This window comes from Eretmochelys imbricata, chromosome 9 (genome assembly GCF_965152235.1).
Source record: "Eretmochelys imbricata isolate rEreImb1 chromosome 9, rEreImb1.hap1, whole genome shotgun sequence".
NCBI classification, from domain to species: Eukaryota; Metazoa; Chordata; order Testudines; family Cheloniidae; genus Eretmochelys; species Eretmochelys imbricata.
The window spans coordinates 5,749,756-5,765,743 of NC_135580.1; the positions used below are offsets into that span (position 1 = coordinate 5,749,756).

Genomic DNA, 15,988 nt, shown 5'->3' on the forward strand with positions numbered 1-15,988 from the left:
CCACCTGCGCACCTCTGGCTGGCCTGTGCACAGCTCTCCTTGCCCTCAAGTGATCCCATGGAGTCCAGGGCCAGAGAGGGCGTGTCAGACTGGGCACCAGGACGCCTGGGTTCTGCTCCTGGCTCTCGTGGGGGGAGCAGGGCAAGTTGGTCCAAGCTGGGACCTGGGACTCAGGACTCCTGGGTTCTGTTCCGGATTCTGCTACTGACTGGCCGGGTGAGCTTGGGTGAGTCACTTAGCCCTGTGTGCAAAGCAGGGACAAGCCTGGCCGGCGCCAGGAGGGCTGTGCGTCCCGGCAGGGCCCTGCGGTGCTCACCTTTCCAGTGCCCGAGTCTCTCTTGGCAGCGCTGGCCATGGCTGGACGCTTTCTCGTGTCAGTAACGAGGGCCTTTTTGTTCCTTAGGGCTGAGAATTATTGGTGGCGGGGTCAGAATAAGAGGACCCTTAAAGTGGGGCAGTTCCCCCGAAACACAGTGACCTCCGTGGCAGGGCTGTCGGCCCACGACATCAGCCAGCCGCTAAAAAACAGCTTCATCCACACTGGCCATGGAGACACCAACTCCCAGCACTGCTGGGGCTTCCCCGATAAGATCGATGAGTAAGAACCACGTCCGTCTGCTCTGCTTCCCTCTGCCTTTCCTCCACTCCCCGTGGCCCCGGGTGCAGGGACGGGTGGGGGGCACGAGTCGCCTGCCCTCTGTGGGCATGGAGCCTGAGGGGACGTGGGGGGCCCGTGTGGCTGTTTGGTTTGCTCTGGCTTCAGGCCAGTCCACCCTGTCCACGACCCTTCCCTCCCTGCCCCCCAGAAGAGGCACAATCTGCTGAGGAGCCCGCAGCAAGCCTGGGCACCAGGGGGACATGCCAGGAATCGTGCCGCATGGGGGCCGCATAGCTGGTGGCGTCTAACTTCCTCCCCCTCTCTTCGTACTAACGTGCATGGCTGATCTCCCCCAGCCCCTGCTGGGGCTTTGGGAGGGGCCCGGGCATGCCAGCCCTCGGGCAGGGGGCAGCAGGAGCTGGCAATTCAGCAGGAGGCGCGGATCCCTGACCCTACCGGCTGCTGTGCCCCATCGGGCGCTATCAGCCAGGTGAGTGTCCAGACCTCTCCTGGCTCCCCTGGGCCCTTTGCCTGAGAGTTTGGGGTCATGGCGCTGTGTGAGCACGGCGGGAGGCCTGTCCTTGAGGAACCCCTTTCCCTTCTAATGGAGTGGGCCCTAAACTGCCATGTGTTGCTCTGAGCTGTTAAACAGCTGCCTCGCTCCACTCCAGAGGTGGCTGCATTTCAGCGAGGTGGGAAGTTCTCCCTGTTGGTTGTGCATGATTATAGCATACATGTTAGTTCCAGCTTCTGTTAAAACCTCCCTTTCGTGGTTGCTCACAGATTTCCAAACCAAGTCTGTGACGTTGCCCACACTCGCTCTCGGCTCCGGGGAGAGGTTTGCTCAGTTTTGGTTCTGCCATTTTGGAATTCTGTGTGTCCATGAAAAAACCCTACATCCCCGTGTGTGACACAGAGAAACGATGCAACTACTGGGGGTCAAACTGGGCTTGTTTTGTAGATCCTGTTGAGCTCTAAGAAATAAGCTTCTTTTGGGGAATCAGGACAGTGGGTTTAAAGTCAGAGGCACGTACAGTTCCCCTCCCACTCCCCCCCCCCATGCTTGTCCAGCTCTCTGGATGTCTGCGACATGCCAGGGGTCGTGCCAGGAGAGTTATAGCCTCTTGGTTCCCATTCCCACCAAGGCACAATGCCAATAACTTCAGTGGGGCGGGGTGGTGCAGAAACTGGTGACAAGGCTCAGCTCAGCGAGCCGGCTCCCGCGGAGGCCTGGAGCAGCAGCGGGTGGCTGTAGAATTATGTTCAAATCCCCACAAAGCAGCCTCTGCCCCCGCCCCGGCTGGGATTCTTAACACTGGCTTGAATTCCTCGGGGGGGGCTCAGCGGCGGGTGGATCCGGTTGTGGTCTGTGACCTGGGACGTTGTAGCGTGGACAGGAGCCCTCCTTTGGGGTATGGCTGTGCAGCAAAAGCTGGGCCAGCTGGCACAGGGCCTGGCAGCCTGGTCTCGTAAACCGAGGATGTGCCCAGGGTCCACGCCAGGCTGGCACCACCCGCACTGCACAGGCTGCACCGCGGTCGTGACGCACTAGCTGGATTCCGGCCAGCCCACGTCCGGCTCTCGGGCTCAGGGAGGCCACCAGGCAGGGGGCGGCCCGGAGAGCAGGGCGGAGGGGACGTGGTGCCTGGGGAGCTGGGTCGTGCCGCCTGACCTCAGCTCACGGCCGGCATGGAATAAGTGGTGATGGCTGGGGCTGGGTACGTGTCCCTGTACACTGCTCTGCCGGTGCCCCCCAATCCCGACCCGCAGCCCCCTGCTAGCCCAGCCCGGGACTCCCAGTCCCCAGCTCTGCCGGTGCCCCCCAATCCCGACCCGCAGCCCCCTGCTAGCCCAGCCCGGGACTCCCAGTCCCCAGCTCTGCCGGTGCCCCCCAATCCCGACTCGCATCCCCCTGCCACCCCAGCCCTGGGCTCCCCGTCCCCAGCTCTCCCGGTGCCCCCCAATCCCGACCCGCAGCCCCTGCTAGTCCAGTCCTGGGCCCCTGTACACAGCTCTGCCAGTGCCCCCCAATCCCGACCCGGAGCCACCTACCACCCCAGCCCTGGGCTCCCCACACCCAGCTCTGCCGGTGATCCCCACTCCCGACCCGCAGCCCCTGCTAGTCCAGCCCTGGGCCCCTGTACACAGCTCTGCCGGTGCCCCCCAATCCCAACCCACAGCCCTCTGCTAGCCCAGCCCTGGGCTCCCCACCCCCAGCTATGCTGGTGCCCCCCAATCCTGACCCGCAGCGACGTGCCACCCCAGCCCTGGGCTCCCCATACCCAGCTCTGCCGGTGCTCCCCAATCCCGACCCACAGCCCCCTGCTGGCCCAGCCCTGGGCTCCCCAACCCCAGCTCTACCGGTGCCCCACAATCCCATCCCGCAGCCCCTGCTAGCCCAGCCCTGGGCCCCTGTAAACAGCTCTGCCGGTGCCTCATACCCAACCCCTGCCTGGCTGCACCCTGGCACTAAGCTCCCCGCCCTGCTGCTTATCTTTATCACCCTCTGCATCTCCCCCAAGTCTTTCCCAGGCCCTGCCCAGCAGGAGCCCTGCACTGCCCTGCCCAGGTGCGGAGCATGGGGATGTGGCACCCAGGCTGACACGTACCCAGGGAGAGGGAACCTACGCCCAGGCCTCCGGATCCCTCCCTCTCACTCGCCTGGCACTTTCCCACCACACCCTGCTTGGCACGGCTCACCCAGGGAGAACCCAGCCCTGCCATCTCTGGGCACTGGCCCCGGCCTTGCCCTGTGCCCTGGCCCTTGGCTGCTCCTGGGGTCCCGGCCATGAGGATGGAGCTGAGGGAGGGGCTCTGGAGATGGTCTGAGTGGGGCCAGGGGAGTGTGAAATCCCCTCGGAACTCAGCCCCGCAGAGCCGCCAGGGGGCGCAGCCCGTGGGGTCTGGACGGCGGAGACCTCGGCTGTCATGGGAGCTGAGTGTATGGCCCCTGGGGCACACATGCACCAAGGCTGGGAAGAGGCCGGGTGGCCTGTGGTTATGGCAAGAGGCTGCGATTCTGGGGACCCCACGTCGATCCCCTGCTCTGCCACTGACCACCCTGTCTGACCGTGGCCACATCCCTTAGCGGCCTCCCACCTGTACCCAGGGGTGAGAATCTGGCCCTGCCCCATGGGTGGGGGTTGCCAGCCGCTGGGGATTGGCCGTGCTGAGGGCCAGCCACAGTCAGTACCTGGGAGGGGCAAGAGTGGCAAAATGGGAGCTCCTCGGCCGGGAGGGGTTAGCGGGCTGTGCTGGTTTCTGGGGCCAGCCCAGGGGAGACCCAAGTAGCCCCCCATGCCCCGCCACGTGGTTCTCCCGCCCTGGGAGGCCCTGCAGACGGGCTGCACCTTTCAGCCACCATGCCCTGAGCCGAGGGGATGGGACTGGGCTCCTGCCTGAGAGGGGTAGCGTCATGTGGCCGGGTGCCAGGAGTGCCCGAGGGCCGGGCTCCCCACAGCACCGGGGTGGTAAGCCCCTGGTGCGGGGCGTGCTGCTGACCGTCCTGCATGTTCTCTCCCTTCAGGCTGTACCTGGGAAACCCCATGGACCCTCCCGATGTGCTAGGCGTGGACCTGAACGCAGCCAGACCCACCCAGCTCCCGGGCCGGGCGAAAAGTAAGCCACGCTGCCATCCTGCTGCGGGCACTGCCCAGACAGGCATGCCTGCAACCCATGCCGCATGGCCCGTAATGGTCCTGGACCTCTAACTACCAGTCCCAGCAAGCAATGCTCTGTGGGACCCTGGCACCTACTGTCCCCAGCACTGTTGCCTGCTGGGACCTGTAGACTCCACAGGCCGCTCCTGCCCCTTAGGTTAGGGCAGCTGCAGTAGGAGCCCCCGGCTGGGCTCCCAGGCCGCGTGGTGCCAGGGGGAGGAGAGCATGGGTGCAGGGACGAGCGTGCCCAGCGAAGCGGGCGTGTTGCTCCTGCCGGCCTTAGACCTTCCTCCCTTCTGTCAAGGGAAGCTCTCCCCGGCGCTCAACCGTCTCCATGGCTCTATTGTGGCCGCTTGGCGGAGCCGGTCGAGTCCCGGCCCCCGAGCCCTGGCCGGCGGCAGAGCTCCTCCCGCTGCTCTGCCGCCCCAGATCTCCTGCCCTTCCGGCAGGACCCAGGCCTCTGCTTCCTGTCCGAAACTGTCGAGCGGCTTTGCTGAGCTCAGCTGCCAGCCCGGAGCGGGTCGCTCCTTCCCTGCTGTGTTCAGATGGTGCTGAAGCCCTAAGGGTCCCAGGAGGGAGGCCCCTGGCACAGGCCTGGCCTGTCGGGCCGGTTCCGTGACGGGCTTCAAATGCTTGGGCACCCTTGAAAATTTGCCTGAGGTTTGGGTGCCCAGCTGGAGACCGCTTGGCCCTGACTCCCTGCAGTGCCCCATGCCCGCCGCTCCCAGTGACCCAGGTTGAGCTGAGGGGGCTCCTGCCCAGCTGGCTCCAGTGGGGCATCCAGAGTCAGGGGCCACGTCGGAGAAACCCGGCGTTAGCTGTTCCAGCCGGATCCCCGGCCAGCTGTGTTGCTGCTCCCTGGGCCCCGGCAGTCCTGCCTGCTACCTGCTCCATTACTAAACCAGCTGCCTCCCGGCTTCCTCTGGCTTCCCTGCCTCTGCGCTCTGCCAGCTAACCCCTCCTCTCTCCTCTGGGGCCTCTCTCTTCTGCTGCAGGGAAGCCACCGCCTCGGCCACCACAGCCGGCCATCCTCCTTTCGAGTAAGTTGGGCCGTTCTCCGCTCCTGTCCTCTCTCTTCTCTCCTCACTCCTCTCTGCCAGGTACGGGGGCATGCGGGGCGCTTCCTGGCCGGGGAGCTGCTGGCTCCCTGCGCCGAGATGCCAGTGCCAATGGGGTGCCTGCCAGTGCGGGCACACAGGGCACAAGGAGAGCCCTGTTGCCAGCCAGCCCCGCGCACAGACACAGATGAGCACACGCCCTGTGTGAGCGCGGGCAGTGCCAGCTTCCCCGCATGGCCCTGCTCGGAGTGTCCCAGCCCTGCTCCCCTCTAGGGGCCAGAGGTGAGTCCATGCTCCCTGCCCCATTCAGTCCTTCGTCTCTCGGCTGAGCTGGCCGGCTGCAGCAGAGGCTGGTGGATTCCCCTGGCCTCTCCCACCACCAGACACACCCGACTGGCACACACACCCGGGCTCCCCGTGGGACCAGCCCTCGGCTCAGTGACTCAGGCCCCTCTCTGCTTCCCACCCGCTGGCGACTCCGAACCCCCCCACCCTGTCAGGGTCCGGCTCAGGCTCTCACTGGCCTGGACTCCGCTGCATGTACTAACCTCTGGGCTGGGCTGGAGGCAGATAGAGCAGGCGGGAGGCCGCTAGGCGGGCAGGGGCTGCGGTGAGAGCTGGCACCTCCAGGAGTGTGCCCCTGGGGAGCAGAGCCCAGTACATGGGGTAGGGGGCGTTGGATGTATGCAGCGAGCTCTGACCCCAGACCTAGACCTCTAGGGCAAAGCTCAGGGATACCTGGTCCAGGAAAAGCTTAAACAGAGAGACTGAGGAGGGCAAGGTAGAGGGCAAATACATGGTGGTCCTGGGTTCGGATCCTGCATGGGTCAGGAGTGAACACTGAATTTTGGTGGCCTCCCTTCCTAAGCCCCAGTGGCTGCTTGTCAGTTTCACATGCCCATCATCCGGGAAGCCTGTGCTGAGGAAGGTGATCAGGAGCAGTCAACATGGATTCACCGAGGGCAAGTCATGCCCGACCAACCTGATTGCCTTCGATGAGGAGATAACTGGCTCTGTGGATATGGGGAAAGCAGTGGACGTGTTATTCCTTGACTTTAGCAAAGCTTTTGATTCATCTCCTACAGTATTGGACTGTAAGGTGGAGAGAAAGCTGGCTAGATTGTCGGGCTCTCCGGGTGGTGATTAATGGCTCCATGTCTAGCCGGCAGCCAGTATCAAGCAGAGTGCCCCAGGGGTCAGTCCTGGGGCCAGTTTTGGTCAACAACTTTATTAATGATCTGGATGATGGGATGGATTGCACCCTCAGCAAGTTCACAGATGACACTAAGCTGCGGGGAGAGGTAGATACGCTGGAGGGTAGGGATAGGGTCCAGATTGACTTAGACAAATTGGAGGATTGGGCCAAAAGAAATCTGATGAGGTTCAACAAGGACAAGTGCAGAGTGCTGCACTTAGGACGGAAGAATCCCATGCACTGCTACAGACTAGGGACCGACTGGCTCGGCAGCAGTTCTGCAGAAAAGGACCTGGGGATTACAGTGGACGAGAAGCTGGATATGAGTCAGCAGTGTGCCCTTGTTGCCAAGAAGGCTAACGGCATATTGAGCATTAGTTGGAGCATTGCCAGCAGATGGAGGGAAGTGATTATTCCCCTCTATTCGGCACTGGTGAGGCCACATCTGGAGTATTAGTTTTGGGCCTCCCACTACAGAAGGGATGTGGACAAATTGAAGCAAGTCCAGCGAAGGGCAACAAAAATGATTAGGGGACTGGAACACGTGACTTATGAGGAGAGGCTGAGGGAACTGGGATTGTTTAGTCTGCAGAAGAGAAGAATGAGGGGGGATTTGATAGCTGCTTTCAACTACCTGAAAGGGGGTTCCAAAGAGGATGGAGCTAGACTGTTCTCAGTGGCAGCAGATGACAGAACAAGGAGTAATGGTCTCAAGTTGCAGTGGGGGACGTTGGATATTAGGAAACACTGTTTCACTAGGAGGGTGGTGAAGCACCGGAATGGGTTCCCTAGGGAGGTGGTGGAATCTCCATCCGTAGAGGTTTTTAAGGTCAGGCTTGACAAAGCCCGGGCTGGGATGACTTCGTTGGGGATTGGTCCTGCTCTGAGCAGGGGTTGGACTAGATAACTCCTGAGGTCCCTTCCGACCCTAGTCTTCTATGATTCTGTGATTCTAAGCCTGTGCTCAGGAGGGGCCCAGGGCTCGGCTAGCAGGGGGCTGCGGGTCGGGAGTGAGGGGCATCAGCAGAGCTAGGGGTGGGGAGCCTAGGGCTGGGCTAGCAGGTAGCTACGGGTCAGGACTGAGGGGCGCTGGTGGAGTTGGGTTTGGGGAGCCCACGGCTGGGATGGCCAGGGCCTGTGGGTCGGGACTATCATCCCTTCTCAGGCACATGCTAAACTGCCCTGCAGTTGCCCCGAAAGCCCCACGGCGGGAGCAGCACCGTCTCCTCCTCCCGCAATGTGGATCCAGATGGGGAGGGGCACAGAGTTCCCACCAGGGCTCCGGGCCGGGCGCAGCACTGCCTGGAGAAGGGGCCCTCAGCAGGGCCTGTTCCCATGCTGGCCAGGTGCGGAGGTCACCCCATCAGTGCCTGGCCCATGGGCGTCCTGCGGTGCTGAGATCTCCCCCTCCCTCTGTTCCAGAGCCCTCCTACGACCCCGTCAGTGGGGAGGACGACTCCCTCTCCACGGGCCTCAAGCGGCTGTGCCTGAGGAAGCCGGGCCCCCCAAAGGGGCTGAAGCTGGTGAAGCCTTCGGCCTGGGTGTCGGGCACCAAGGTGGGCGAGCGGCAGCCGAGCCGGGCCAAGGGCGGGGTCACCTACTGTGGCGAGGCACCACTGATCGACTTTGGGGACGAGCCTTCCCCCACCACCCCCTCGCCAGTCGGGGAGCTGGGCGCCCCCTCCCTCGCCAGGCTGGCCATGGAGGCTTTCTCCCTGCTGGACAAGACGCCCCCCCAGAGCCCCACACAGGCACTGCCCCGGCCCCTCCACCCCACCCCTGTGGTGGACTGGGACGCACGGCCCCTGCCCCCGCCGCCGGCCTACGACGACGTGGCCCAGGACGAGACCGACTTCGAGGTGTGCTCCATAAACAGCGTGGAGGGGCTGGCGGGGCGGCCGGCCTGGGCCGAGGACGAGAAGGCGGCGGGGGAGTGGGGCTCGGCGCCGCTGGAGGACAACCTCTTCCTGCCGCCCCACGGGGCCAAGCAGCCGAGCCTGGCGCAGACTACCGAGATCTTCCAGGAGCTGCAGCAGGAGTGCATGAAGCGGCTGCACGTGCCCCAGGGCCCCGGCGAGGACAAGCCGCAGATCCCGCCCCGCGTGCCCATCCCGCCCCGGCCCCTGCGGAGGAACGAGCCCGGGTGCTGGTCGGGGGAGCTGTCCCCGGCCTCGGGGGGTGAGGAAGACCGGCCGCCCCAGATCCCGCCCCGCGACCCCTTGTCCCAGCCCACCTCCAGGACTCCCAGCCCCATGGCGCTGCAGGTGGGCTCCCCGCAGCAAAGGGCCAGCCTCTGCTCCCCCTTGGCCCTGGCCGCCTGCCTCTCCACCTCCCCGGGCAAGGCCATGCCCACCACGCAGAGCTTCGCCTCGGACCCCAAGTACGCCACGCCCAAGGTCATCCTGGCGCAGGACAAGGACAGCGCCAGGGGCCCCTGCATCCTGCCCATTGTCAAGGACGGCCGGAAGGTGAGCAACACCCACTACTACCTGCTGCCCGAGCGCCCAGCCTACCTGGACAAGTACGAGAAGTTCTTCAAGGAAGCCCAGAGCCCTGCGGAGCCGGCGCCCCGCGTGGTCAGCACCGCCGCCGTCCGGCCCAGGGTGCAGCAGTCCAACTGCTCGGCCAACAACAGCAACCCCGGCCCCCGGGGGGCGCTCAGGGCCTCCTGCAGCGTCCAGACCATCGTCTACGACAGCAGCGACGGCTGCCGGGCCGCCGAGAAAGTGCAGCTGGTGAGTGGCTCCTCCCGGGGCGATTGGCGAAGGGGGCCAGTGTGGGGTGGGGCCAGCTCAGGGCCCAGCCTGCGAGCGACGGCAGGGCCTTGCCCCTGGCCGCGGGGGGAACAGCTGCAGCGCTGCACCAGCTCTGGTGTGGGACGAGGCCGTCCCTGCCCCGCAGAGTTCGCAGCAGGGGGAGAGCCCAGGGGCCAGTGCGGGAAGCTGACTCTGCTCAGCCTGGGAGAGCAGGGCTGTGCCACAGATTCGTTGCCTCACCTGGGGCACATCCTACCCCTTTGCCGTGCCTCAGTTTCCCCACTCTCCCCAGGCCCCTTTCCCAGAGGGGGCAGGCAAATGAATTGGGTGCGAACGGGCCGAGCCCCTCAGAGGGGGGAACCCTGCGCAGTTTCCACGTAGCAGGCGCGCACCAGGTGGGTGCCCGACTGTGGGGCAGCGTGGGGTGCGATGCCTGTGCCCTACCCACTCAGTGGGATCCAGGCTCCAGCCCCTTTCGCCATGGCTAATGTCAGAGCCAGCCTGCCCCGCTCCAGTGCCCAGGCAGTGAACTCTCTGGGGCTGATCCTGCTCGGTTGGACCTGCGTGATTCCACCCCATGTGCCCCTGCCCCTCAGGTACTGGTGGGGCAGACACTGACCGCGGCACGCCAGGCCTGACAGTCACATGAAGGGCACCAGTGGGCTCAGCTCTGGCTGGCTGCCCCCCAGTGCCAGGGCGGGCTGCACGGCTGCCTCTGCCCAGCGAAGTGCAGTCACTGGAAAGTAGCACCCGGGGCAGGGGGAGGCCACCCTGCCTGGGAACGGCTGGTGTGACGTGCTGCTGGGAGCCCCGAAAGAGAGGGCGCTCCCGCTCTGCCCTCTGCCTGCTCAGGGCAGGACTACCCAGCCTGCGTCACTTGTGTCTCCCCTGGCAGGTTTGGGCACCGCCCTGGCTGAAGTGCCCCCAGACCCTGTGCTGGGCTCTGCGCCCTGGAGCTGATCGGGCTACACAGCTCGGTCCCTCCTGAGCACAGCTTGTTGCTGCTGGCCCCGCAGCAGCCAGGCGCATCGCGCCCGCGGATCCAGCCGCCCCCTGAGCCCATCCTAGGGCAGGGCACCAGTAACCCCTGCGGGGGGGCAGGGCGTGAGAGTGACAAGCCGGGCTGGAGCCGTCCCCCTGACCCAGACGCCCCTGCAGCTGGAGATCCCTGCCCAGGAGGGGACGGGGGACGGACAGGCTGGGACCTGGCTGGGCTTGGATGAGCTGGCTGGAGGGCCTGGCAGCCAGGACACCTGGGTTCCGCTGGCGGCCCGAGGGGCCGTGTCTCCCGCTCTCTGCACCTCGTTTTCCTGTTTGTGCCTCGGAGATACGGAGCCGGGAGCTGTCCGTGGTCAGCAGCCGTTTGGGCCGGAGAGCAGGAGATCTGCACCAGCGCCGGACGGCATGTTGGGGAGCAGACCGCCGGGGCCAGGGGTGGGACGACTCGGACGCTTCCCTCCCCAACCCCTGCGGCTCGTGGGTTGGGGGGGGTGACCCCCTTTCCCCTGGTGGAGCCCCAAGGCCAGGCCCTGTCTCTAGCGAGTGCTGCAGGGTCTGTCTGGAGCGGGGCCCTGTCCTTGCCCTTGAAGGCCTGGGGGGCCACCTGCTGTTCCAGCATGAGATTGCAGCCTCTCGCTGCTGGGGCCCACAGAGCAGCCTGCCCAGTGGGGCCTGGGGAGGTCTTGGGGGGAGCCACAGGCTGCGGGGGACGTTCTGCTACAAAGAGGGCAGCCATTCCCCGCTGACCCAGCCTGGGCATCCCGCAGCCATTGCAGGTGGGCGGGGCGCAGGACTCCTGGGTTCTCTTCCTGACACTGAGACTGTCACCCTGGCCAAGTCACTGTCTCTCCCGCCCCTGTGTGCCTCAGTTTCCTCATCTGTAAGTGGGGCTGAGGTGAAGCTGCTGCCCAGCGGGGGCGTGAGGGTGGCTGATGGTCCCAAACGGTTGGAGACTGGGTGAGCTCCATGTCGCCGATCTGCGTTGCCATTGCTGCTGGGGCCCAGGCGCCACGAGGATGGGCACCTCAGCTGTACCCACCTATACAGATTGCGCTGGTTGATTTCCCCCAGCATCCTTACTGACGCCCGTAACGTAGCCTTTGGCTGCTGCTGAAACGTCTGGGGAGCCCAGAGGCGGCTGCTCCAGGTGCGTCCCTGCCCTGGCCATATGAAACCAGCCCTCCCAGTCAGTGCCACCAGAGCCCTGGGCCCCGTGCTGCCCCAGGAGCCTGTGCAGAGGGGGATGAGCTGCCCAAGGACAGCCTGCCCACCCACCCACGGCCGGAGTCCTGCCCCCACCCTGCCCTCGGCGTGCTGCTCTCAGGCTCTTCAGTGGGGCCGGGCAGAGCTCCCAGCTCCCCCCGACTCAACAGGCTGCGAGCCCTCGGCTCCCTCCCAGCCCCCGGCAGTGCCAGCCTGTCCGGACCGAGCGCTCACGGGCTGTGTCCACAGGTGCAAGAGATGGTGCACGGCGTGACCACCGAGGAGTGCCAGGCCGCCCTGCAGAACCACGGCTGGAGCGTCCAGCGGGCCATCCAGTATCTGAAGGTACGGGGCAGGGGCCGGGCGGCTCTGGGACCCCCACCCCGCAGGCCGTGTCCGGAGCAGTGCAGTGCCTGCAGGGACGGGCCGTGGTTTTTGGATGGGCAGCAGGACCTGAGCCCTGTGTGACGGCACCAAGCCTGGAGCACCCCCGCTGGGGGTGGCCTGATCCCACCGGGGGTGGGGGGGTGGGGGGCGGGGCAGAGGGGTGCTGTTCGTACACTGGTTGACGCTCGATGCCGGAGGGCCCAGGAGCAGAGCTGGGCACGTGCGCCCAGGTCATGCCCCTCCCGTCCGACCTGGGTACAGTCAGCACAGCCCCCTGCCACCGCCGGCACCGTGTCTGCCTATCAGACCCGCCATGCGGGGATGAAGAAGCACAGGGGAGCCCCCCCCCAACTCTACGCATGGGCCAGGCTGGCCCAGCTCCTGGGGAACGTCAGGATTCTGCGTGGACAGCGTCCCTACCCCTCCCGCTGCCCGGGGCGTCCCCCACTCACCCTCTGTGCCCTGTGGTTTGCAGGTGGAGCAGCTTTTCTGCCTGGGCCTGAAGACCAGGGGGGAGTGCTACAGGGTTCTGGAGATGTTCGACTGGAACCTGGAGCAGGCCAGCTGCCACCTGCTGGACCCCGCCAGCGCCGCCAGGCAGAAGTAGGCCAGCCCCACCCCTGCGCTGGCGTGGCGAACCCCAGGGGTTCACAGCCTCAGCACGAGCTCTCGGGGATGCCCCTTTTGTAACCCGACAGCTGGGCCCCTCCGGGGGCACCACAGGAGCTGTGGCCTGCCCGGGCCGGCCAGGCTCCATCCCGTGGCTGCTTGGTGACCTCTGCCAAAGGAGTTGCAGCTGTCGCCCAGCAGGATGGACGCCACTCTCGGAATTGGCCACGGAGCCCAGCCCCCGTCCCTGGCAGGGTGCGGGCAGAGCTGGGCTGGAGAGACGGGGGAACGGACACAGCTGTGTTTCCCCAGGGGGTGGGGCCCAGCAGGGGAGGAGCAGGGGCTCAGGGCCAGGCTCTGCCCCTGCGGCCTGCGGGAGCCCCTCCCTGGGAGCTGTGTGGGGCCCCCAGCACATGCTCCAGCTGATGACAGCGCGGCTGCCCGTGCAGGCGGGACTGGGTGGCCCGGAGCAGAGCCTGCTGCCCAGCATGGTTGTGGGGAGGAAGGGCACATTCCAGCCCAGGGAGGGACTGGCCAGGCAGCCGGTGGGGCTCAGACCCAGAGAGCAGGGCCCAGCTGCAGAGGGCCTGATCCTGTGGGGCACCCCTGTGAGCACAGAGGGCCCGCTGTGTCTCAGGATTGGGCCCCCAGCTCACCTGCTCCCCTTGTCCTGCAGGCGGTGACGGCAGCAGGCCGGGAAGCTGAGTCAGACCTGGAGCGGGCACCTGCCACCTCTGCGGTGCCTTCCCCCCACATTGGACTGAGCCGGCCAGAGTGTGGCTGGAGAGCCAGGAGCAGGGCTGAGAGCCTGACCAGGGGCTCAGGACTGGCGAGGGGCAGCCCCCAGGATCCCGCTGGAGGTCACCCAGGAGCTCGCTGGGGAATTGTTTTGTAAAGAGAAATGTAATTTTAATATATATATAAATATTCTATTGGAGAGGAACCCGGTGCCCCCCAGCTGTGTGCTGCGCCCTGCCTGCCCCTGGGCCTTGGCTAGCGAAGGGGCTCAGGAGCGGCCTCCCCTGCCCCCGGCTCCGGTGCCAGGGAGCGCAGAGCAAGAGAGCAGCACTCAGCACAGATCCTGCCCCCCTTGGACCTGGCTCTTCTCTCCCGAGCTCCATGCAGCCCCAGGCCTGGCACAAAAGGGACGAGCCATCACCCACAGGCCCCTTTCAGCCTTGCATGCTTCCCGGGGTCTGCAGTGCCAGAAGCCAGGCCCAGAGGGCACCCTGCAGCGGGCGAGGGCCAACGTCCCGCTGACCAGCCCTGCAGCAGGCCCACGGGCCCAGAGGAGAAGGGCAGACCAGCCCCTGCGGCCCTTCCATGGCAGGGGGTCAGCATTCAGCCTGGTGCCACCTAGCCCTGGACTGACTGGCAGAGCAGGCGGGGAGCCTGGGCTCACTCCATTGGCAGGGCTGGGCGAGGGCAGACACTGGCTCATCAAGCACCAGCCATGCCTCTGCCCAACCTAGGGGAGGAGCGTGGGGAGAGAGCCCAGCCCAGGCCTGGTGCCCTAGGGCACAGAGCTCACTGTGGGGCCAAAGCCACCCCCGCATCAGCCCCAGGGTGAGTACTTTGTGCCCCCACCCGATTCCTCCCCAAGGCTGCTTCGTTTCTGCCCCATATTAGTGGCCTCGTCCATCACACCGATGGGACAGTGCCCAGTGACCCAAAGGGGAGGCACGCGGGGGGGAGAAGAGCCCACTGGCACTGCCTGAGAGGTGGGGAGAGTGGCTGCATGTGCAAGGATCAGGGGGCAGAGGGATTGGAGGCAGTGCCCATGGGCCCTATCTGGGAGGCAAAGAGATGGGGCAGGCCCACAGACACGAATGGGGCCAGCACCCGTGGACACTAAGGGCCAGAGGGCTGGGGCAATGCCCTCGGGTATCGTCGGGGACAGTGCCAAAGGACACAGGGATGAGGCGATGTCCATGGGCGGGGGGCTGGGCCCATTGACACAGAAATGGGGGCAGTGACCATGGGCATTGGGATGCCCTTTCCTTGCGGAGGAAGCTAGTCCAGGTGAGTCGGAGGGCTGCTTGCACCTGGGGCCGTTGCTGTGGCCGCCCACCATTCCCTGCAGAAGGGGTCTGCCCTGGCAGCCCTGCCCCTGCCCCCCCACAGCTAGAGTGCAGGGGAGCTGCACGGGGAGCACGTGGCCCCGGCCTGGACAGAGTTTGAGACTCTCTTTGACACGCACAGCAAAGGGCCCCGGCTGAGGGTCGCCCACCATCGCCTGCTGCTGCCCCTTTAATGCCCTTGAATTGGGCTCATCAGGTACACACACACCCTCCGCTAAACAAATGGGCTGCTCTAGTGAGCAGAGCAGGGTCCTGGACACCTGGGTTCTGGTCCTCATTCTGTCTCTGACCTGCTGGGTGGCCTTGGGCAGGTCCCAGCTGCTCATTGGGCCTCAGTTTCCCCTTCTCCAGCATGCAATGAGGGTACGGGTGTGTCCCAGCTCATCCATGTCTGTGAAGCGTGTTATGGGCCATGGTTGGTGGACTATAGAAATCCTCCGCCTGTGCCCTTAAACCCACCCCCACCCCCCAGTACTCTCACCCCTGATCTGCTGGGCCCCAGGCTGTGTGCCACGCCCTGGCTGGATCCCGGGCCCCAGTGAATGGGGGGGAGAGTGGGGGTGGGCGGAGGGTGGAGAACGGACTTGAGTCCTCACTGCATGAGTCCTCACTCCCAGCAGGGCTGGCTTAGTGCCAGGGCTGCAGACTGCCCAGGGGACCGTGCCCACCTTTCCCAGCCAAATTGTCCCAGCCGTGGAAGCAAACCGAGGGGAGGTTTGAAGTGCTGCTGAAGTGAGGGTGTATTTGCTTTGCAAGGCCAGCGCCGCAAAGGGAATGCGGAGTTCCCGCCCCTGTAGGTGAGTCAACACAGCCAGTCAAAACCCTGGCGCCCTGGTCTGGCCATTAGCGTAGGGGCGGGCGTCGGGCCTCCTCGATTCCCAGGCCAGACGGCACCGGGCTGATCACCTAGTCGGAGCTGTGTAACCCAAGGCAGAGGCTTCCAGCCCGCGGTTCCTCCATCCAGCCCCTCGTTTCTGGCGGCGCGAGAGCAGATCTCTTCGAAAGAGACGTCCAGGCTTGCCGTCAAGTGCGGGCGGCTCGGCCGCGTTCCTGGGGCGCTGTCGCAAAGGTTAGTTCGCCCCGTTGTGAAAATGCTGCCCCGTGTGCCCACGTTGACTTTACCTCCCTTCCCTGCCACCAACTGGCCTTTGTTCGGCCTCCGACTGGGGCACTTGTTCCTCTTGTGGAGGAAATTCACCCGGGCCCAGATGTCCCCCACAGAGCCCCCACACCGCTGACGGCCTCCGAACAGGGCTGAGGGAGGACTTACCGGGTGCCATTCGCAAGGCCTATGCGCCACTCCCATTTATTGTGCGTGTCCGCCCTGGAGCCCAACTCCCCGCTTCTGCTCAGCCCAGCCGGGAGCAGAAACGTGCCACGGGCCAGAGTTACTGACTGTCAAACGCTCACAACAACCCGCTCTCCAGCCGCCTGATGTCACTG

General features: G+C 65.3%; 1 protein-coding gene across 3 annotated transcripts in view; it reads left to right on the forward strand.

Annotated features, from left to right (window-relative positions):
* The window catches only part of TNK2 (tyrosine kinase non receptor 2), a 59,251-nt gene extending 45,892 nt beyond the window's left edge, over positions 1–13,359 (forward strand). The window contains exons 10-16 of one of the 3 annotated variants that reach the window (XM_077826090.1): positions 404–598; positions 4,125–4,216; positions 5,253–5,297; positions 7,933–9,245; positions 11,718–11,813; positions 12,331–12,458; positions 13,141–13,262. In XM_077826090.1, the coding sequence (XP_077682216.1) occupies positions 404–598; positions 4,125–4,216; positions 5,253–5,297; positions 7,933–9,245; positions 11,718–11,813; positions 12,331–12,458; positions 13,141–13,147 (1,876 nt within the window). In that variant the 3' untranslated portion in view covers positions 13,148–13,262. Of the gene's footprint in view, positions 1–403; positions 599–4,124; positions 4,217–5,252; positions 5,298–7,932; positions 9,246–11,717; positions 11,814–12,330; positions 12,459–13,140 lie in introns of all 3 variants that reach the window. The other 2 variants (XM_077826089.1, XM_077826088.1) reach the window with 2 other exon arrangements.
* The last annotated feature ends 2,629 nt before the right edge of the window (positions 13,360–15,988 follow it).